The 22,979-nt window shown below is 38.3% G+C and overlaps 1 protein-coding gene across 1 annotated transcript in view; it reads left to right on the top strand.

Annotated features, from left to right (window-relative positions):
- Positions 1 to 19,176: 19,176 nt before the first annotated feature.
- The window catches only part of PTGFRN (prostaglandin F2 receptor inhibitor), a 75,285-nt gene continuing 71,482 nt past the window's right edge, over positions 19,177 to 22,979 (top strand). Inside the window, exon 1 of the mRNA XM_031967369.1 lies at positions 19,177 to 19,594. Within this exon, the coding sequence (XP_031823229.1) occupies positions 19,546 to 19,594 (49 nt within the window). The 5' untranslated portion in view covers positions 19,177 to 19,545. The remainder of the gene's footprint in view (positions 19,595 to 22,979) is intronic.

Here is a 22,979-nt window from a genome sequence, read left to right on the forward strand (position 1 = left end):
TGGACCAAATAGAATTCAATGTTTCCATTAGATAACCAGAATTATTAAAATAAAGACAAAAGGCTAAAAAAAAATAAGAAGAAAATGTAAGCTATCTCATAGCAAAAACAACTAAGTTGGGGGGAGGGTGTGAAGAGTCAAGGAGAAAATGACTAAGAATTAGATTAGATTAAGAATTAGATAAGATTACCAGACTATGACCAAAAAAGGAAAAGAACCTAATATATTTGAAGAAATCTTTAAAACATACACACACAGACATAAATCACACACACACACACACACACACACACACACTGCCCAAATCTCTTAGAATTAGAGGGCAAAATGCAAATAGAAAGAATACTGTTAGTCATCTCTTGAAAAATCCCAAAAATGAAAACTTCTAAAACCATCATAGTTCAAACCTGGAGCTTCTGGGCCAAAGGGGAAAAAATACTGTAAGTAATCAAGAGGAAAGAATTAAAGTACCAAAAAGCTTGTCAGTATCACATAATTTAGCAACTACTTTAAAAAAGGAACAAAGAGCTTGGAGTATGATATTCCAGAAGGCAAATGTTATAAGATTATAGCTAAGAATAACTTATCTGCAAAACTGAGAATAATCATTGGGGGGGGGGGGGGGGGAGAAATGGATATTTAATGCAGTAAAAAATTTCTAAAAATTAGAGAAAAGACCATTTGAAAGATGATTTTGAAATCTTAATAAAAAGACTAGAGCTCTGTTGAAATTTTGAAATTCAAGCATAAGTTAAATGAAACATAAAAATAGAAACATGAGACTCAACAAGTACACATTGCTTTCTTTCAAATATAGGGGAATATTATATGTACCTCCTCTGAACCTTATAATCAACATGATCATAAAAAGAGTATAATTAGATAGAAAACCTGGGAGTATTTCTGTTAGTTCTTGATGACCTTAGGAAAAGAATGGAGAGAGTAAGTGTAATAATAATACTAGGGGGCAGAAGAAAAAGAAAATTAAAGAAAACTAGGTTACATAATCAGTGTTCACAATTAGATATCTATACAAACAATGAGGAAGGAATGGGGTAAGGAGGAAAGGCTGTCATCTATACTTCATTGTTATCTGAATTGGTCAGAAGAGGGGAATACACATACACACACACACACACACACACAGAGTTGAGAACAGAAATACATTTCACTCAACAGGGAAATAGGAAAGAAATGGGAGAAGGAGAAATTAGAGGGAGGGAAAATTAAGGGACAGATTAGTCCTAAACAAAACAAATTCTAACTAAAGATATAAAAACCCATTTATAGCTCTTTTTGCTGTGGCAAAGAATAGGAATTTGAGAGTACCTGTTAGTTGGGGAACAACTAAGCAAGGTTTATAACATGATAGAATACTATATGCCCTTAGAAATGATGGTGATGACTTCAGAGAAACTTGGGGAGACTTCTTTGAACTGATGCAGAATAAAGGGAACAGAACTAGGAAAACAGTTTATACAAATGACAACAATATAGTTGAAGGACTTAGGAACTCTGATCAGTGTAAGGACCAGTCACAATATCAAAGGACTACTGATGGAACATGATTTCACCTTCTCATAGAGAGGTAGAAGAATCAGAATGCATAATGACTTCTATTTGGAGGAAGAAGAACATGATAGATACAGAAATTTGTTTTGCTTGACTATATATATTTTAAGAGAGGATTTGTTTTCCTTTAATTACAAATAAAGGTGGAGGGGATTTAAGGTGGGAGGGAGAGAGCTTATTTTTGCTGAGTTAAAAGAAGTAATTTTAAAAACAATAAATGGGTCAAAGAACAAATCATAGAAACAATGAATAATTATGTGAAAGAAAATGATAATGATGAAACAACATTAAAACATTTCTGGGATGCAGTTTAAGTAGTACTCAGGGGGAAAATTATCTTCCCACAAATATGCATAAACAAAAAAGAAGAAAAGAGAGGAATAATGTGTTAAACATGCATTTTTAAAAAATCATAAAACCAACAAATAAACCCAAAACAAGCACAAAAAAGGATATATTAAAAATCAGAGGAAAAACAGATAATCTAGAAGTCAAAAAAAGAGAGAAATGAATAATAAAACTAAATGGTGATAGGATTCTGGGAAGATGGAATAGGTCAAAAACTTTCAGCTCTCCAAATTTCCTTTACAAAAAAAGACAGAACATCATCTCAGAAGAGCAGAAATAAACATGAGGTAAAGCAATTGTCCTCCTAAGACAATTTGTGAAGATCCCCAAATCTTCATGGAGGTTCAGCCAGAGAGAAGTGCAAACATCTCTAGTCTGACTCTTCAGAATCTTTAAACAACAAGTCCTGGGGGCACTTGGTTTGAAAGGCTGCATCAGTCTTAGAAATTTTCATCTGGAAGAAAAGGCAGAAGTCTAATGGCTGAGTAGGAGAAGATTGAAGGACCTTCCACAGTTGAGGAATGTCAAGCATTCTGCGTGGTGGCTGAAAGGAGAAGGAGCTAGCACATGTTGGGTGAGTACAGGAGTAAGAGGCAGGGTCTCTGTTGGCTTGGACAGCAGAGCCCCTGGTTCCACTTCTAAGGCAAAGAAGACAGCTGTAGTTTGCAGTCACTGAAGGAACCACAGGGAATGAGATCATTTATGGAATGGTGGGGCTAGGGGCCCAAGCTATGGTTTAGGAATGGAGAGGAGACCCCAAGGTTGGGTGTCTAAACAACTCAGAAAATAACAATAATAAGGCTTTGTGGCTTGGGGCATCAATCCCCATACCTCGGGGCTACAACTTGATTATGCTATTAGCTGCTAAAACAAAAACAAAAACAAATAAAACAAAACCAAATAAGTGAAAATGAGTAAACAAAGGACAAATAACTCAACCACAGATAGCTAAAGTTAGAGAAAGTTAGAGAAGATCTGGTTTTATACTCAGAAAAAGATAATGGGCTAAAAAAAGCCATTCCTTTTCAGTGAGAAATGTCAACATGTCTGAAGCAAAATAGAGTTCTTGGAAGAACTTAAAAATCAAATGGGAGAGATTGAGAAAAAAAATAGAGGGGGAAAAAGAACACTCCAAGAGCATCAAGAGAAAATATGAAAAGAAAATCATCCAACTTGAAATAGAGAATCAAAAACTTAGAAAATAACTAGAATTGAGCAAGGGGAAGCTAATAGCATTCTAAGACATCAAGATAAATCAAAAGAATGAACAAAACAGAAGAGAAAGTGAAACATTTCATCACAAAACAACTAATCTAGACAACTATTCTTTTCAACAAATTGAGGAGAAATAACAAAAATAATAGTTGAACAACCTGAAAATTATGATTAAAAAAAAGAATCTTGGTACAATATTACAGGAAATGTGCAGCATGATAATTGTGGAAATATGTATGGGAGAATTATATGTTTAACATACATTGGATTGTTTGCCTTCTAGAAGGGAAAGGAAGGGAACATTTTTGGTTTTGCATGAGTGAATATGGAAAATTTTCTACTCATATGTTTTGAAAATAAAAAGTTTTAATAAATAAAACAATATTATAAGAACTTATCAAAGAATATTGTCTACATATTGTAGAAGAAGAGAAAGTAGAAATAGGGGGAAAAAATCCACTGATCACCACCTGAAAGAGATTCCAGAAAGAAAATTTACAAAAATATCTTGGTGGAATCCTAAGGAGAAAATACTAGATGCAGCAAGAAAAAAAATTAATATTATGGTGCTACAATAAGGATTACACAAGACCGAGCAGCTAACTATATTGAAGGACCCTATGTCTTGGAATACTCTATTCCATAGAGCAAAACAACTAGGGTTACAACTAAGGGTAATTTACCTAGCAAAGTTAAGTATAATCCTGAATGGGAAAAAAAAAAAAAAAAAAAGATATTTAACTAACTCAAAGACTTTCAGGTTTTTATCACAAAACCCCAGAACTTAAGAGAAAATTCAATACATAATATCAACAAGAAATAGAAGGTAAACATTAAAGAGCAATTATAAGGGACTCAGTAAGGTCAAATTGTTTACTTTGTATACATGAAAGTATCAGTAGTACTCTTAAGATTGTCATCGTTATTTGGGTAGTTGAAAAGAAAGACATAGGCTGAGTTGAATATGATGAGGTCATTCTAAAAAAATAAAACTGTGGGGAGAAATAAAAAGGAGTAATTATGTCACACAAATGTGGCATAAAAGGAAAAATTGTTACAGAAGAAGCTAGTAGGGGGGAAGGTAGATAGTGCTGGAACCCTACACTTATCAGAAATGGATTAAAAATGAAATTGCATATGTCTAGAAGACATAGAAGGTATAAAGTAGGGGAAAAGATAAGGGAAGCACTTTTAGAGGAATAAATAAGTTAAGGAATAAAAGGGCAAGTGGTAGTTAAAAGTAAAGCAGAAGAGTAAGGAGGGATAAGGTAAAAAGAGTGAGAAGAATAGTGAGATAAGATAAGACAGGAAAAGAACAAAACAAATAATTGTAGCTTAAAAAACACAAATGGGACAAATTTACCCATTTAACAGAAACACCAGATGAAAATTTTGAATTCCATAATAAGTTGCTTTTGGGAAACATTATAAAAATGATACATTTACACAAAAATAAAATGAAGAGCAAGATCAAAATTTAGTATGTATTTTTTTAAAAAGCAGAGATAGCAACCCTGATCTCAGAAAAAGTTAGTTAAAATAGATTTAATCAAAAAATAGAGAAACTACATTGTCAGCAATATTATTCAATATTGTTTTAGACCAGTTAAAATACCTAGACAGAATAAAAAAACTGAGCATATACCTGCCAAATAGATACATAAACTATATGAACATAAATACTTTTATACAAATAAACTCAGATCCAAATAATTGAGAAATTATTTTTCCAAATATTATTATTTAGAACAAATAATATTTATTGTTCATTAGTAGTAAAGCCAATATAATTTTAAAATGACAAGTGTACCTGACTATTCTATTTACCCCATGTGATTCCAATTAAACTTATTGAGAAAAATTATTTTACTGAGTTACAAAAAATAATAGCAAAGTTCATTTGAAAGAGCCATAGATCAGGAACTTCAAAGAAATTAGGGGGAAAAGATGTAAAGGAAATATATTCAGCAGTATCAGGGTTTAAACCCTATTATAAGGTGAGGCCATTGTTGAAATATATAAAGGATAATTTTGATTATTTTAAATTAAAATGTTCTTGTAGAAATAAAAACTATGTAGCCAAGAAGAGAAGGAATATAGAAAACTGGGGAAAAAATCTTTCATAAACAATCTTTCAGATAGGATATAATTGGCTTGCAATATTGCCGTGGTATAGGAAATCATGACCTGGTTGATTTAGAAAAGCATGGAAAGACTTGGACTTAAGAAGAAAAATGCTACTCATTTTTGAAGAAACAAATGATAGGAGGAAATAAGCATAGTACAGTCTTACATATGTGTTATGAGTATATATGTGCATATTTATAGATCTCTATGTATATGTATATATCCATTCTTAATTGTAGTCTTACTTAGAGTAGGGGGAGAGGGAAAATAAAGTTAAGAGTACATAGTAGAGAGCAAAAGACTACTCACGAAGAAGCAAAGAAAAGTGGGGCAGTTTTGAAATAATGTACAGTACTTATTACATAGGTTTTCTTGAAAAGAAATTTGTTGTTTTATATTGAATTCTCTCTTTCAGTCTGCTCTGCACAAGATGTTCTTTTCTCAATTTGTATTTAAGTTTAAAATTTTAAAAATTTACCAGAAGAAAATTCCAACAAAAACTAAATGTTGGTTTTTGGAAAAGAATAATAAAATTAATAAACCTTTGGCCAATCTGATTAAAAAGAAAAGCAAAAGAACAATAAGAATTCAAAACAAAACCTGAAAAAGATGGCCTTCAGAGAATGTGAAGAGTCCAAGATGACATTTAGGTGGCAAGTTTGGGAAGATGGTGGTGCCCTTGACAGTATTGGAAAGTTAGAAATAGAATGTTTATGAGATTTATGGGAAGATGATATTGAATTCAGTTTGAGACATGTTGAGTTTAAGATATCTAGAGGACATCTAGTTAGAAAATGTTAATTCAGTTGAAAATGTAAGCCTAGAAGTCGAGAGAAGTTAATGCTGATTAATTAAATCTGAGAAGCATCAATATTGAATCTATGGAAGCTGATAAAATCACCAAGTGAGAAGGTCCAAAACAGAGCCTTGGCAGTCACTCCTTGTTAGTGGGAGAGAACTTCATGAACTTCCAGCAAAGGAGATTGAGAAGGAACAGTCAGAGAGGAAAAAAAAAAAGAATTAGAAGAGAGTAAAATTATGAAAACTGAGAGAAAAGAGAATTATTGAGAATATTAAAAGCTTTAGAGAGGTAAAAAAGAAAAAGGATGCAGATTGGAAAAAGGCTTTTAGATTTTGCAATTAAGTATTTTTTGCAATAAATTGCAATTATGTAAATTGGTAACTTTGGAGAGGTTTTGGTTGATTGATGATTGATGAGAGAGTGAGAGGAAAGAATACAGAGGTACCAGTGATAGCCAACCTTCTCAAGAACGTTAGCCACCAATGAGAGGAGAGATATAGGAGGATAACTAGAGGGAATGGAAAGATTAAAGCAGGGATTTTTTGAGTATAAGGAGAAATGAGCCTGTTTGTAGGCATCAGTGAAGAAGCCAGTAGACAGGGAGAAACTGAAGATTAGTGAGACAGTGAAGTTGATAGAAAGAGAAATCTGCTGGAGAAGACAAAATGGAATGGCATTCCTTGCACATGTAGAAGGATCTGCTTTGGCGAGGAAAAAGAGAAAATAGCAGGGGAAGGAACCCATAAGCTCCTTGAGGGCAGGAATTATTTTTTGCATCTTTTTGTGATCTGAGTGCTTATAGAAGCACATGGAACATAGAAGGCACTTAATGAATGTTTACTGATTGATCGACGTGATATGGGGACATCTGATAGATGGGGATCCAGCTACCATCTAACACTTCTGGTACCAAAAAACTCATTACCTTGAATTATTCTTTAAATTACACTGAAATATCCCTTCCTATACCACCTACCCATTGGTTCTAGGCATGTCTGTTGGAACTTCTCAGAAAAAGGCAATTTCTTCAAATATTTTACAAGAGCTATCATTTAATGTGTGAAGTGTTATTTAAATGTGACCTACCAGCATCATTTTTCATTCTTTTATCTTCTTTTCTATAGTTTAGAGAGATAAGAGTAGCACAACATAAAAAGTTGAGCATTGTCAGGAGATTTGGGTTCAAATCCTACTTCAAACCCTTGTGGGCGACATGATTATGGACAAGTAATTTAACCTCTATATTTCCAGTTCCTTCAATTATTCCCTGTATACCATAATTTTCAGCTCTTTTCACATCTCTATATTAATTCATTCACTCATTCCAAAAGAATTTATTACATGGCCACTTTGCGCTAGATACTAAACTAAGCACTTGGGATACAGAAACAACAGTAATCTGGCTTCAAGGAGATTATATTGTGGTGCAGAAAACAATATATATGTAAAAAATTTTAAAATAAATAATATTCAAAGTGGGAAACTAGATAGGACAGTGGATAGAGTGCCAAGATTGGAATCAGAAAGACTTCCTAAATTCAAATCTGGCCTCAGACATTTGCTAGCTTTGTGACCCTGGGCAATGCACTTCACCTTGTCTGCCTCAGTTTTCTCAGCTGTAAAATGAGCTGGAGAAGGAAATGGCACATCAATCCAGGATCTTTGCCAAGAAAACCCCAAATTGGGTCATGAAGAGTCAGATGTGACTGAAAGACAATATACATATTAGATAAAAAGGAACTTCTAAAGGGAAGTAATTAGCAGTCTTAAACTCAGTATAGGCTTCCTGGAGGAGGGAGGACTTCCTGAACTGAGCCTGCAAATCTCAAGTTTGTGAATGTCGGCTCTTAACATTTCTTACTAAGAACTGAACACAACTTTCTAGATAGACTCAGACAGGGAAAAGGGGAAGTGAAAAGGGTTGAGAATGATTTAAGTTTGATAGTTCTCCCTACTAGACCACAGTGGTAGTAAGTTATTTTTGCTTTCAGACATCTGCCTGCTTTTCCCCCACAATCCATTTTCCTATCTCTCTTGCCTTCAGGAGATATTTTCAGCCTAGTTGCCAATGTTTTTGTCAAGTACTCTATGGGATCCTTCATACTCCTCTCAATTATCTACCTTCCTTGTAACTCTCTCTGCTCTTTTAGCATCCATCTTCTTGTCACTTTGCAGAAATTAATGAGTGTTAGTACATTAAATTAGACCATAAGCACCATTAGGACTGCAGTCCTGTCTGCTCTTCAATATAACAACAATACCTAACTTTTGTGGAGTATTTAAACATTTCCAAACACATTTTCCCATCTGATTTTTTTTCCTTTAGATTTCCTCTTCATGGTAACCTATTGTACCAGAGTTCTCTGCTGTGCTATGTGTACTGTAGAGGCTCCCAAAATATTTGTTGACTGGCAAAAGATAATCTTTGGCAGGTTCTCTTTTGAAAGGGGTTTATTTCTGCCCCACCCTCCACCCCCACCTTGGTCTCCAGTTTCATGAAATCCTGGGACTGGGAGGATTCCAGAGAGGCCATTCAGTCCATCCTTCTCTAAGACAGACTCATACTTGACTTCTTCCATACAGATGATGTTCTTTCTTATTTTTAGGCTTTTCTGAAAGGGATCCCATGACTTTTTCCAGTCACCCACATCACTATTAAATGACCCCACGTACCAATAATTTTTTTCTTTTAATTTTTTTCTTTCACTCCATTCTTGAATTATGGTTTAATTTTAGTTCATAAAGTTTTATTTAATTGATGCAGCACTAATCCACACTATTAAAGAGAGATTCAGAAGAATATAATTTTAATAGTATTTTATTTTTTCCAATTACATGAAAAATCAAGTTTAACAGTCATTTAAAAAAATTTAAAGTTCCAACTTTTTTTCTCTCCTACCCTTATCCACCCCTTTCTAAGATAGCAAGCAATTTGATGTTGATTTTATATATGTGTATGCACTCAAGTAAAACATATTTCCCTATTAGTCATATTGTAAAAGAAGAAACAGACCAAAAGAAAACACACACACACACACACACACACACACACACACATACACAGTAGTATGCTTCAATCTGCATTCAAATTCCATCAGTTCTTTCTCTGGAGGTGAATAGCATTTTTCATCACATCACCTTTGGAATTGTCTGTTCATTGTATTACTGAAAATAAATAAGTTATTCAGTTGTTTATTGTACAATATTGCCGTTACTGTATACAATATTTCCCTGGTTCTGCTCATTTCACTTGCATCAGTTCATGTAAGTCAGAAGGATATCTCTTGTAATATTCAGGAAAATATTAAGATGAATAAATACTTGGTAGTAAACAGACTTAGCCCTCCTCTTTCTGCATTCCCAATTTTACTGTCTAGTATTGATTATGCAATGAATGGTTGTTTCCTGATCAGCCTCCCTTACAATTGTTCTATCGACGTTTCTGTTTTAAAAAAAGGAGTTCCAATATGGCATATGGAGTGCTGGATTTGTAGTCTGGAAAACCTTAACTGTAACCCTCAAGATGTGGCCATGGAAAGGTCACTTAAACTCTTTGTACCTCAGTTTCTTCAATTTTGATAAAATACATAAAATGTTTTACAAATCACAAAGAGTCATAGAAAAATTAGATATTAGATAGTTGTAAAAACAAATGTGGTATAGTATACAGTACATGGAAGTACACAGAAAACTTGAATTCAGATCATACCTTGGACACTGAGTACCTGAATGATCTTGGGCAAGTATTCTTCATTTGTAAAATAGGGATATGCTCACTAGTTTTCCAGATTATTGTGAGGATAAAAAGAGATAATATTGCTTTGCAAACCCCAAAGTATTATAGAAATTCCAACTACTCTTTTTGTTAGCTATTATTATGTGTAAATGAGATGGTAATTATCTGTGTTTTTAAGGTGCCAATGTACAAATGTAAAAACTAAAGTATGTTGTCAGTTTGCTGCTGCAGCAGTAACATTTTTTAAATCTGCCTGCATTTTCTTGGCAGACAATAATGCACCCTGAATGTTATGGGAAGCTGCTTTGGGTAATCTGAATAGCCCCACATAGTTGGCTCCAAAGGGATACAGGGATCAGAAGGAAAATAGGATGAATATTGGATATTTTATCAAGCTTCATAATCTATGCAAAAGTGCTGAAGTAAACAGGAAACACCCTGAATCAGCCCAGATAATGACATTCAAAGATTAGAGGGACAGGTTTATGGGTCTGAGTTCCAGGTTAATTTGTGACATCAGAGATTGGGAGGATCCATGGCTTTAGAGGGGCAGTTGGGTAGTAAAGTATGTGAAGTGCTGGCCCTGGAGTCAGACTCATCTTCAAATCTGGCCTCAGATACTTACTAGCTGTCACACACACACACACACACACACACACACACACAGGCAAGTCACAACCCTTTTTGCCTCAGTTTCCTCATTTGTAAAGCGAGCCAGAGAGGGAAATGACAAACCATTCCAGTATCTTTGCCAAAAAAATCCAGGTTACGAAGACTGGGATAAGACTGAAAATGACAGAACAATAACAAATAGTACGAGGGGGCTTCTGGGTGGAGAAACTCTAGTTTTCAGGGAGAATCTATGTTATGCTCCATGATAGGGAAACTCTGAGTTACTCCTGTTTTATTAGAGATGACCTGGTTAGCCACACAAGAGTTACATTGGGAAAAAGGCAAAAGCTTGTATAAGGAATCAACATTAGCTAAGGAAAACTATCCCATGAAGGATAGAGATAAACCATTTGCTAGATACTACAAGATGTACCATTGACTGAGTGTTCTACTCTGTATTCACTCTAAGTAAGGGAGGCTCTACAGGTCTGGGGGTGGGGGAAAAGTCTTGCTAATGGTCAGATGTTAACATTTTCCTGGAGCTCTGTTATAAGTTCTCATTAATTTCAACATCAATCTTTTCATCCTAGAGCCTGCAAACTGTGCTTGCTAGGGTAGTTGGTGACACAACATTGAGTAGAATTATACAGTGAATTTCCCAGATTTTCTGAATATGGAGAATGAGCCTCCAGTATGGACCCAGGGCCTTCATTTTATATGTTCATCTCTGATTCAAGTTAAATATATTTTCATGTTTATAATCTCTCCCTCCAAGAGTAGAGAAGCAACATCAGAAATAGGAAAAACAACTAGCATATTCATTAATTAGGGTACTTAAAAATATCTTTAAAGCTGATCATATTTAAGAAGTGAAATGGAATGTTGTATATTAAGGAGGACAACCCTATATAATTGTGCTCAGTTTTACTAAGCTTTCCTATGGTTGTGACACCTCAAGAAAATTTGCATCCCCAGGTGCCAGTTGCCAAGAAGGCCTAACCAGTTAGGGAAAGAGGCAGACTATGGGGATTGAATAGCTATATTCCTAGACTATAGGGCAGAAATTCTTAACCTGAGATTGATGAATATATGTATGTCTGTATAAGTATATATGTATCTGTGTCTATGTATGTATGTTTTGATAACTATAATTTCAACTTAATTGATTTTCTTTGTTATCCTATTTATTTTGTTTTATGTACATAAAAACATTCTTCTGCCAGTCAAAGGGGTTCCTGCCCCGAAAAAGATTAATGACTTCTCTTATAGGGGATTGTCCTTTTCTAGGTCTTTGGGGAAGAAAAGAAAGAGGTAAATAGAAAACTCTCCATTCAACTGGAAGTTAGGACTGAGGACCCTAGGGATACCACCTAGTTGAAGAATAGGTCTAATAATAATCTTGTAGCATGCACTGAGAGAGCCCACTTGATTCATAATTCATAATATTTAGAGTTGACATAACCTCTCAGGTCATCGATTCTAATCATATTACATATAAGGAAACTGAGGCTCATTAAACATAAATGACTCACACAAGTTTTGAACTGATAAGTTGCCAGGGCTTTGCTCCAATGTACCTGAAGCTAAAGTAGTTGCAGCAAGTGGCACAAAGCTTTGATTGATAGGACCAGAGAAGACTCATTTAGTACCATAGAAGAGCAATGACTTCAGGTTCCAGATTGTTGCTCAGGTAGAGCCACTGTGATTGACAGCTGTGGGGGTGGCGTTGGCAGAGAAACACTTTCAGGATGCAAATGTATAAGAAGGTGGAGTTTCTGTGATTGACAGGTCCTCAAACAGAATAGAAGAAACCCAAGATGTAAGCAGGAAGCTTCCTGGAAAGGGATTTCTATCACAAAACAAGGCAGAGGAATTTGTTCCTTTTTCTTACTGAGAGGGTGAAGTATAAGAAGTAGGAGGGGGAATTGTTCCTGTCCCATTTGTTAATTATTTGAAAATGATTTTATTACATGGATTTTCTTATTAGTTATCTGACATCCCCAAAACTGAGTTCAAATCAAAGATCTGCCCCTTAAAATCTATGTGACCTTGGCTACATCAGTCAACTCTAGGTCTAAATTCTTCAGTTGTGGAATTGAGAAAATGGATTAGGATCCCATACAGCTCTACATCTGTGGTCTTTGATTCTGATTTGTCCCTCTTGTAATTTGCCTAGCTTATTAGTATATTCTGAGCCAAATCTTATTTATAAAATGATTCCCTTATCCCATCCAATGTATGAGGTCCCCTATCACCTTTGTAGTCATTTATCATTCCTCAAATATGTCTTAAGTGTCTCCTTTCAAAAATGTAGTATACTAAGTAGTGGAGAAGACCTCAAACTTAGTAAAACATATACAAATCACAATAATAGAAATTAATTCAAAATCAGTGCATAAAAAGAGTATAAACTAAGTTCTCTGTTAAGTCATAGGGGAAGATAATTGCCAACTTGGGGGGTCAGAATGATTTTATAGAGGAAGTAGCTTTTGAACTGGGATTTAAAGAATGAATAGAAATTTATAAGGCAGAGGAAAATTTTTGATGCAGAGACTAGTTATATCAAGGGCAAAGCAGTGGGAAAGTGTGAGTTTCATATTGAATTCATTTAGTAGTCCAGTTTGACTGCAGGTGGATTGAGGGGATTGGTATGAAATAGAAGTGGAAAGGTAAAAGAAACTTCAAAAGAGTAAATCTTGAGCGCACCTAGATGGTGCAATGGATAAAGTACCAGCCCTAAAGTCAGGAGGACCTGAGTTCAAATAAAGACTCAGACACTTAGCATTTATTAGCTCTGTGACTCTGAGCAAGTCACTTAACCCCAATAGTTTCACCAAATATACAGATATAGATATATTTATTTTTCTGCTGAGGCAATTGGGATTAAGTGATTTTCCCAGGATCACACAGCTAGAATGTATTAAGTGTCTGAGATCGGTTTTGAACTCGGGTCCTCCTAACTTCAGGGCTGGTGCTCTATCTACTATGCATCTAGCTGCCCCAAGAAGAAGAATCTTTATTAAAATGGACAATAAAGGGGTGACATAACAATAATTATGCACATATAAACAAGATTAATATGGGAAAAGCCTAAAGGAAGGATTGGAGGGGGAAGAGACTAGAGAAACAAATAGGAATTAAAAGGCATTGGCACTAGTCTAAGCGGATGGTAATGAGGATTTGTATTAGGATGGTAACAGTGAGAATAGAAAGAAGGGAAAAGAGGTAAGAGTATTATAATGTATAGGATTTGGCAACTAATTGGATGAATGGAATGAATATGAGTGGTTAACTCCAGTCTTAGCAATATGGAAAATGTGGTGAATGAGAATAAAGAAGGAAAAAGAAAGAGTCAGTTTTGGAGAAAAGATGATATAGACTCCATTTGGAACATACTGAGTTTCATATGCTATTGGAATATCCAGGTAGGTATTGGCCTTTCTCCTTCAGGCAGTTGGGGATATGGGATTGAAAATGGAGAAAAAAGATCAGTGATAAAGATATGCATTTGGGACTTATCTCATGAAGAAAAAAATTCATGAAGAACTACCATGAATGAATGAAACTACCACAGAAGAAAATATAAAAAGAAAATGGGAAAGAATCAAAGATGGAAGAATGTTATCATATTAGATAATCATATAAAGTTATAAACTATGTACTAACCCTATTATTAAAGTTATATGTATAAAGTTATATTATATAAAATTATAAGTTATAAATCATAATATATAAAGTTATAAGAGGAAGAAGAATTATTTATGGAAATAGAAAAGGAACAGTTTAAGGATTATGAAGAGAACCAGAACAATGCAGTGCCCTGGAAATCAGGGGAGGAGGAGGGAATAAAGAAGGAGAAAGCTGCCAACCATCAGAGAGAGGTCAATGAGAAAGAAGACTGAAAAATATCATTGCATTTGATAATAAGGAGCTCACTGGTGAATTCCAGAAAAGCAATTTCAGAATGATAATAGGAATAGAAGGCAGATGATAAGTACTTGCTCATGGAATAGTTAAAGTCCCTTCCAACTCTCAATCTATGATTTTAGGATTTTTTTCAAAAGTATTTATTAAGTACTTACTGTATGCCAGACACTGTATTAAACTGAACTTTGCAGATATTATCTCACTTGATCCTCCTGACAACTCTCCAAGCCTGGGAGGGAGGTGCTATTATTATTCCCATTTTGCAATTAAGGAAACTGAAGATAAAGATTAAATAACTTGTCCAGGGTCACCCAGCTAGTAAGTGTATGAGGTTAGTTTTCAACTCAGGTCTTCTTGTTTCCCCGTTCAGGGATATAACTATTGTGCCACCCAATTTAATACATAATTCTATGACTGAGTGAGTAGATGATATGGAAAAGAAAGCACATGGTCATAGAATACTTTGAAAATATTTTTCTTTTTCATTATTATGAATTTGACTGCCATACACAAATAATCATTTCCAAATATGAAGAACAAAAGAAGATAATATACAGAAACTGTAAATCTCTAATACATGAACTTGTTTTTTTTAAAAGATATTATATTTAACAAATTGTCCTGTATATCATTTTTGAACTTTCTTTTGCTTTCACCCTCAGAATTTTTTTAAATTTTTAGATACTTTTTTCTTTTCTTCTTTTTGTGGCACCACAATTACTCTCTCTAGTTCCTAGTAATTGTCCCTTCCCTCCACTCCAAAGTAACTATATAACTCCTTCTACACCTCTAGTTCATCACCTCTCTGTCAGGAGGTAGGAATCAATGATTCATCATGGCCAATGATGAATCATGTTTCCATGTTGGCTACTGTCTCAAGACAATCAATAAGAGGAGATATGGGTTAGTATCTTGATGGAGTAGAAAAACTGAGAAAAGACTTTTTAAAATTTAGGATTAGGTAGACCTGAGGATGATATTTGTAGGAAGACTGGAAGAACTCAGTGGAAAGGGAATGATTAAAAATGCAGAAGAGAAAGGCAATGATTGAAGAAGGGAGGTCTCTCTTTTACAAACTGTTAAATAAGGTGTTTTGCCTTCATTAAAGACATCCTTAAACTTCAGCAAACAACACATTTGAATTCCCACATGCCTTTATTTCACAAGATTTTCAGTGATAATACTGTCCTGTATTGACACCTATAGTCTGAGTACAGCCAATCCTAATAGGGAAGCATTTCTGAGTGTCTCTACAAATGACTGGATGATGAGTAACAACAGCTGGCAGGGAGAGGCCTTCATTACAGTATTGAGCAGGAAGAATCTTTTTTGGGAGGTAGTGGTTGGTGAGGAGGGAACAATTCTGTCAGTTGGGATTGCTAAAGTAGTCTTCCTGCCCTGGGCAGGCCTTTGAATCAATGAGATGCAATAAAAAGAACTACTGAATGGGGTCTTACTTAAGCTAGCAAAAGATTGATTATCCTGCACAAAGAAGGAATAAACAAATACCCAATTCATGAATTAGCAAGTTGCTCTTTCCTGCTGAGGACACCGGCCATAGCTCTTTATAGTAAGTGATATATTTTATACTGCAGTGGTCAGGGTCCAGCAAAAGGTGTGGCAGATGTGGCTAATAACTTGGAGTCACTGCTTTCCTTTTTACATAAGCTTATAAAAATTAAGCTGCTTTTCATATAAAAAGTAAGATTTTCAGTTCTATTCAAGCCAATAAATATTTCATATGATAATAGATTTAGATTTGGAAGGGATCTCAGAGATTAGCTAACATTCTTTGTGTGTGTGTGTGTGTGTGTGTGTGTGTGTTATGTATGTGTATGTATGTGTGTGGTACATGCCCTCCAGATGGATTTTTCTGGCAGGCTGAAGAAACCTATTAGGCCCTCCTCAGGAAAAAAAAAAAAAAAAATTAACTGCATAAAATAAAGTACATAGCATAACAACCAATTATATTGTTGTTCAGTTGTGTCTGACTCTTTGTAACTCCATTTGGGATTTTCTTGGCAAAGATACTAGAGATCTCTCTCTCTCTCCCTCTCCCTCTCTCTCTCCTTCTCTCTCTCTCTCTCTCTCTCTTTCTCTCTCTCTCTCTCTGTCTGTCTCTTTCTCTCTCAGGCACATATATATCACATATGAGGAAACTCGGGCAAACTTAAATGACTTGCCCAATCACTTAGTCATATTAGTTAAGTATCTGAGGCCAGATTTGAACTCAGAAAGCTGTCTTCCTGACTCCAGGCTCAGTGCTCTATGCATTCATGTGCATACACACACACACACACACACACACACACACACACACACACACATTTTAATTTCACAAACCCTAGGTTGAGAACTCCTGACCCAGTCCAACCCTTTTACTTTACAGATGAGGTCACTGAAGTTCAGAAGAATCAATAATTTGCTTAGGGTCAACCAGCGAACAACTGTCGGAGGTAGGTTTTGAATACAAGTCCTCCTGTTAATACTCTTTAATCTCTATCTTGCCTCAGTTTCCCCTGCATTACACTCCTATCTCCCTGTTCAGCACTTTATCCATTGTCCTGCACAATGTGCCTTGATCTTCTCTCCCTGAACCCTACATATTTTATCTTTCTACTAACCTAATCATGAATTATTATAGAATTTGTGTGTGCTTTATTCCCCTGTTGGCCTGAAATCTCCATTATGCCAAGGCAAGTATCTTATCTAAAAACTGTCAACTCTGGCTAGTAGTGTGTTCCTCATACAATGGGAGCTTAATGAATATTGGCTGAAATTAAATATCTACTATGTTACAGAATTTTGACCAGGTTGTTGAAGATCCAAAAGAAGATTATCTCATGAACAAAGTGTCTATTCAACAAAAATTTAATAACAGAAACAAGATATTTCTTACCCTTAAGTAACTTAACATTCTGCTTCATTCAAAGGTCTCCATCCAGAAGAATCTTAGAATCTTGCTGGAGTAGGGGAGGTAAATCATATAAGCCAATCAAGAAAGATATCCAGAAGGAGAGGAATACCGCTAGGATTTGATGACAGGTTTAAAAAATGTAGATAGATATGAATATGGATAGAGATAGAGATATAATAAAAGCCTAAAATAAATGTAATCAAGTGACACAATGAAAAAGGGAGAGATAATAAAAGAAGGGAGAAAAGAGTTATTTGAAATTACCCAGAAAGTTTCGCTGAGGAGGTGGGATTTGAGATGGGCCTTGAAGGGGCTGGAGGAAGATGATTTGAACAAAGACAAAAAGATAGAAATAAGTTTTGAATTATATTTTCCAGCAGCAGTGATGAACTTGTATTAAACCACTCATGCTCATAACAGTGCTATGAACAAGGTGAGCTTAGGGGTGATACTAGACTTGACTCATCATAATCTTTTTTTTCATCTTTTCCTTAATCTGTAAGTCAGTCAACAAGCATTTAAGTGCTAAAAGTTGGCACACAAAAGAAAAAAAAAAGATTCAAAAATAGCCCATTGCCCATAAGGAACTCATTTTAATGGGAGAGAAACCATGCATACTCCTATATATAATTAAGATATTGCTGACACGTTCATGAGAGCAATAGGAGGTAATCTCAGAATGAAGAAATACAGTGATTTTGTTTTTCTATTGCATTAATGACGTACTGGGTTGAGTGGGCTCAGGCAATTTCCTCGATTCCATATGTTTGACTCATCTATGAATTATTCAAACAATGAAGACTAAATTCTCCACCCCTTCCCCATGTAGTGGGTTTTTATGGTGTAAAGAAAAGAATGCTGACTTAGAAGTCTGGAGTTTTCGTCCAATGTTCTCCCCACCCCCACTCCCTTTTATTTTTATGTTGCTTTGAACACATTTTGAACAAATGTTTCGGAGCCTCAGTTTCCTTATCTGTAAAGAAGTAATCTAATGAAAAGCTTCTCCAGACCTCCCTAAGACACAATGCTCTACTGTCAAAGGTCATCCTGTAGAATTTAAGCTTCTTGGGGGCAGGGACTGTTAATCATTTCTGACTGTGTATTCCCACTACTACTAAATTTTGCACATAGTAGGTGCTTGGTGAATAAAAGCTTGTTGGACAGAATGAAAAAATGTAGAAGAAAATCTATCCTACCCAGCCCAGAAAGCTCAAATGAGATAATGATGATAAAAGTACTATGTAAAACTATAGTATCATTACTGGAAAGAAAAAAAAATGCTTGGTTACTTTGTTGCATCCACGTGTATAAATTGCACAGAACTTCAGTTCTAGATGTAAAACTAGAACGGGATCAAACCTAAAGCATTGTAGTGATATTAATAAATCTGTATTTTTGATTAATACATTGGGGAGGGAGCTGCCAGTCAGATCAGTGTCTCAGTGTCCCTGCTCCATCTTTCCGGAGAAAAGAGGGAAAGTGGAAGATCCGGGAATGGAGTCCTCCTGGAGAGCCCATCAGGCACGGCCCTGACTGCCGTAGAGAACCGAGCGGATTTGTGGAAAGTTAAGTTGTGGGTTTTCTGTAGGGGGGGGTGACTTTTTGGGAACAGACGCGGAATTTCGCGAGAAGGGAGAGAGTTGCGCCTTGATTGGGGGAGATTCCTGGGGAGTTATTTGTTCCTAGAAAATATCTTGTGCCTTTCCCAACTTTTAAAGGTCGGAGGAGGTTTGGCACGGGGGCACGAGGGTGGGGGTCTGGACGTTCTCCTCCCCTTTAAGCGGGCAGCACCCAGAGATCTCCAGAGCGCCGCGCTTCCTCCCCGTTACCTGAAGTGGGGAGGGGCTTGGGAAAGTTTGTGTTTGTTGCTGGCAAAGAGCCGGATGGGAGGCGCGGGCGGGCGGGCTGGCAAGGGCTGCGGTCCTTTCGTTTTGCTTTCGGGAAGCGGTCGGGGCTGCACACTGTAGCCGCGGCCAGCTCCAGCGCCCGGCTCCCCGCCGGCTCCCAAAGAAAGGGAAGGAAGGAAGAGGGGAAAGAGGGAGGGAGAGAGAGAAGGACTGCACGGCCGCTCTTGCGCGCGAACTGAAGGGGCTCGCTCGCTCGCTTGCTTGGGGAAGCCCTTCGGCGGGAGCAGGCGCAGGAGTGGAGTCGGCGCGGGGCGGGCGCGCCGCCCCCTTCCCTCGGGTGCAGGAGCGCTGACTCCGGAGCTGCGGGAGCAGGAGGCAGAGGCGAGGCGAGGCAAGGCGGAGGAGAAAGGAAAGGGGAGTTCCTCCCGCGCCGCCAGCCAGCATGGGCCACTCTGGGGAGAGGCCGCTGCTGCTGGCGCTCCTGACCCTCGGTGAGTCCGGGCTGGGGCCCCGGCCGAATTGGGGGGAGGGGGCGTGATGCCAGGCGCCGGAGGGCTGTGAGCCGGGGGCCCCCGCGACGGTGGGAGGGGAGCGGAGGCGATGGGCGGACTGAGGGGGTGTCCCTCCCCCCAGCGTGCGGCCTGGGCCAGCCCCGGGCTCCGGCCCCTTTACCCCCGCCCCCCGTCCCTGCCCGGCGCCCGGGACAGCCTCGAGCTGGGGCCCGCGAGAAGCCGAGCGGAGCCTGGCTTGGGGGCGCCCGCCCACTTAACCGGCGTTTTGTCCAGCGCTTGATCGCCCGGATCCGGGGAGCCCTTTGGTTGGGGGCGGGGAGGGCAGTAATTGCTAGCTATCGGTAGTGCTGTAACTCCCTTGCCCCCAGACGAGCCCAGCCCAGCTTCAGGCTTGCAATCCACCCGATGCCCAACCAGAAGGCCAAGCCCTCCCGTGCCCAGATTCAGAGCCAGGGCTTAGGCTGTGGGGGGAGTGGCGGCTGCCTGCCTGGGCTGCTCCAGCTCTACCTGTTGGCAGGCGGGGGAACCAGGACGCTGCTTCCTTCACCTTGAACGTCTCGGCCGGGAGGCTGGCTGCCCGCCGGTCCGCCCCCCCCTCCCCCTTCCACCCCCACCCCGAGAACCCCGATCCCTAGCTCCAAAGCGGAAATGTTCTCCTTCGATCTGCTCCTGCTGCAGCCTCAGTAACCACCAGCTACCCCCACCAAAAAACCTCCAACCACCGAGCAGCCCCGCGCAAAGCTTGGGTTTCCTTCCAGGAAAGAGCACCCCACAAACTTTCCCCTTTAAAGGTGACCGATCGGGGTGCGCGGGAGCTGCAGTTTTACTATCGTGGTGCACTTTCTCCTTGCTTTGTTCAAGTGGTGGATGACGGCACTCCTGCCTGAGTCTTTCTTTAACTTTTACTTGTTACTGGAGCTGCTGCTGCCTCCCTAACCGAAGGTCCTTCGAAAGAGCCTGAGGGCACTGGTTTCTGTACTATTTACCGACGGCCCTCCCCCCAACGCCCTTCCACCTCCACAGTCCAGTCTTCAAACTCCTGCAGTTTCTTTCTCTAATTTGCATACATCGTAGGCATGGACACATAAGCATGGGTTACTGCCAAAGTCTGAGCCTGTCAGATGCTTGGGGACTCCTGGACATAAGTCATGGAGCATTTATTATGGGCTTCTCCTGCACAAGGTCACTTTGCTAAACGCTGGGGATACAAACAAAGACAAATCATAGAAAACTAGTTTTGTGGACTGATGATTGGACACCTGGCTTCTCGCCTGAGTTTGGGAAAGAATATTAGATTTGGAATCTTGAAATCTATGTTGAAATACTGTATTTTCTAAAACTGGCCTAATCAGTGCCCTTCTACCTTCAACTGCCTATCTGTAAATGAAGGAGTTGGACTCTTAAGATCTTTAAGGCTTCTTTAAAACCTTTGGTCCCATGTACAGAGCTGATTCAGATTTATTCAGCAGCCCAGTGCTCTCCTCTGTGGATGGGCCTGGACCAACCTAGCCCCAGATGCATCCTTTCTGTAATGGCTTCTGGGCGACTTAAAAGCAAGAGACTCCCTATGGATTCCCCTCCTGACGTACATAGCCTGTTTTTAAGTTCCACCACCTAAACTGACTGTGTTCCTCCCCTTTAGCTTCTCTTCCCTTCTCAGTAGCTCAGCTCTGGTGCCAAAATGAGGTTAAAATAAGAGAGTGAGAGGAGCTGGACTGAAGCTGCAAGTCAAATGTTTTCCCCTTTCACGTAAGCTTGAGCCTTCCAGTGCCTTCCCTGAGGAAACTCACCCAGTCACATGGTTTCAATTACCACCTATAAGTAGAACACTCCCAGATTGCCCCCTCTAAGTTTCATCTCTTCTCTCTTCCAAATCTCGATTTCAGTAGAGATCTCAATAGAAATCTTAATCAAGTCTTGATTCAGTTGTACATTTATTGCTATGGATGTATCCTTACCCTCAGGAAGCTGACCCAGGTGTGTGGTGTATACAATACAAAGGAATTGTACATTGGAAACAAAGTAAAAGAAAAGTTTCAAGAAAGAGGGCTAACAATTGAGGGGACTGGGAAAGGCCTCATGTAGGAGAAGGTTCCTGAGTTGTTCTTTGAAGGATAGTTAGGGAGGGCATTCCAGACATGGGGACCACTTGAACAAAGGCACAGTCAGAGACAGGAAATGAAATGTCATTTCTAGGGACTACTTTGGAGTAGAATATATGAGGGTAGTAATGTGAAATAAAACTGGAAACTCGGTGGAAGCCAGATTGAGAAGGGCTTAAAAAGCTAGACTGAGTTCATATGAATGCTAGAATCAAACAGGGAGTCATACAAGATTTTTGAGTAGAGGAATGACAGTTATCTTAGGTAGCTGTATAGAGGCTGGATTGAAATAGAGGGAGATTCTAGAAGCAGAAGAATGCTGTGGAGAGCACCAGAATTATCCCACTCTTCCCCCTTCACCATATCCTATCAGTCACCAAGCTCTGTAAATTCTAATTTTATACCATCTCTCATATATACTCCTTTTTTTCTTTTGATACCCTCATTACCTTTGTACAGACCCTAATCACCTCGTGCATATACTATTATCACTAGATAGCCACTGGTTGATCTTCCTGGCTCATATCTTTTCTTCATTCCAATCCGTTATCAAAGTGATCTTCCTAGAGTGTGCACATCACTTTTCTTACTAAAAAAAACTCCAGTCACTCCAGGAACCATTCTAAAATCCTCTTGTCATCCAAAGCCCTTCATAACCTGCCCCCCCCCTTCCTTTTCCAACCCTTTTACACCTTACTCCATTCCATAGACTCTATGATCCAGTAACACTGACCTCATTTCTGTTCCTTAAACAATACATTAAATCTGCCAAGTCTGTATTTTCATTTCTTGTTGTCCTTCAGGTGTTCAGTCTTATCTGATTCTTTGTGATCCCATTTAGGGTTTTCTTAGCAAAGAAACTGGAAAGCTTTGCCACTTCCTTCTCCGGCTCATTTTACAGATGAGGAAACTGAGGCAAACAGGGTTAAATGACTTGCTCAAGTTCACACAGCTAGTAAGTAGCTGAGACTGGATTTGAACTTGGCTCTTCCAGGCCCAGCTCTCTAGCCTATCCACCACCTAACTGGCCTGTGTGTTTTCATTGGCTGTCCTCAGTGCTTGGGATTCTCTCTTTCCTTATCTGCTACCTTCCCTGACTTCTTGGAAGTTCCAGCTAAAATCCTATCTTCTACAAAAAGTCTGTTCTTCATACTGGAATCTTCTCTCTGTTGGTTATCTCCAATTTACACTGGTACATGTCTGCCCCATGTACCAAGTTATTTGCACATCCTTCCCCTCCCCATTAAACGGTGAACTTCTTG

The sequence above is a fragment of the Sarcophilus harrisii genome, chromosome 4 (genome assembly GCF_902635505.1).
Source record: "Sarcophilus harrisii chromosome 4, mSarHar1.11, whole genome shotgun sequence".
NCBI lineage: Eukaryota > Metazoa > Chordata > Mammalia > Dasyuromorphia > Dasyuridae > Sarcophilus > Sarcophilus harrisii.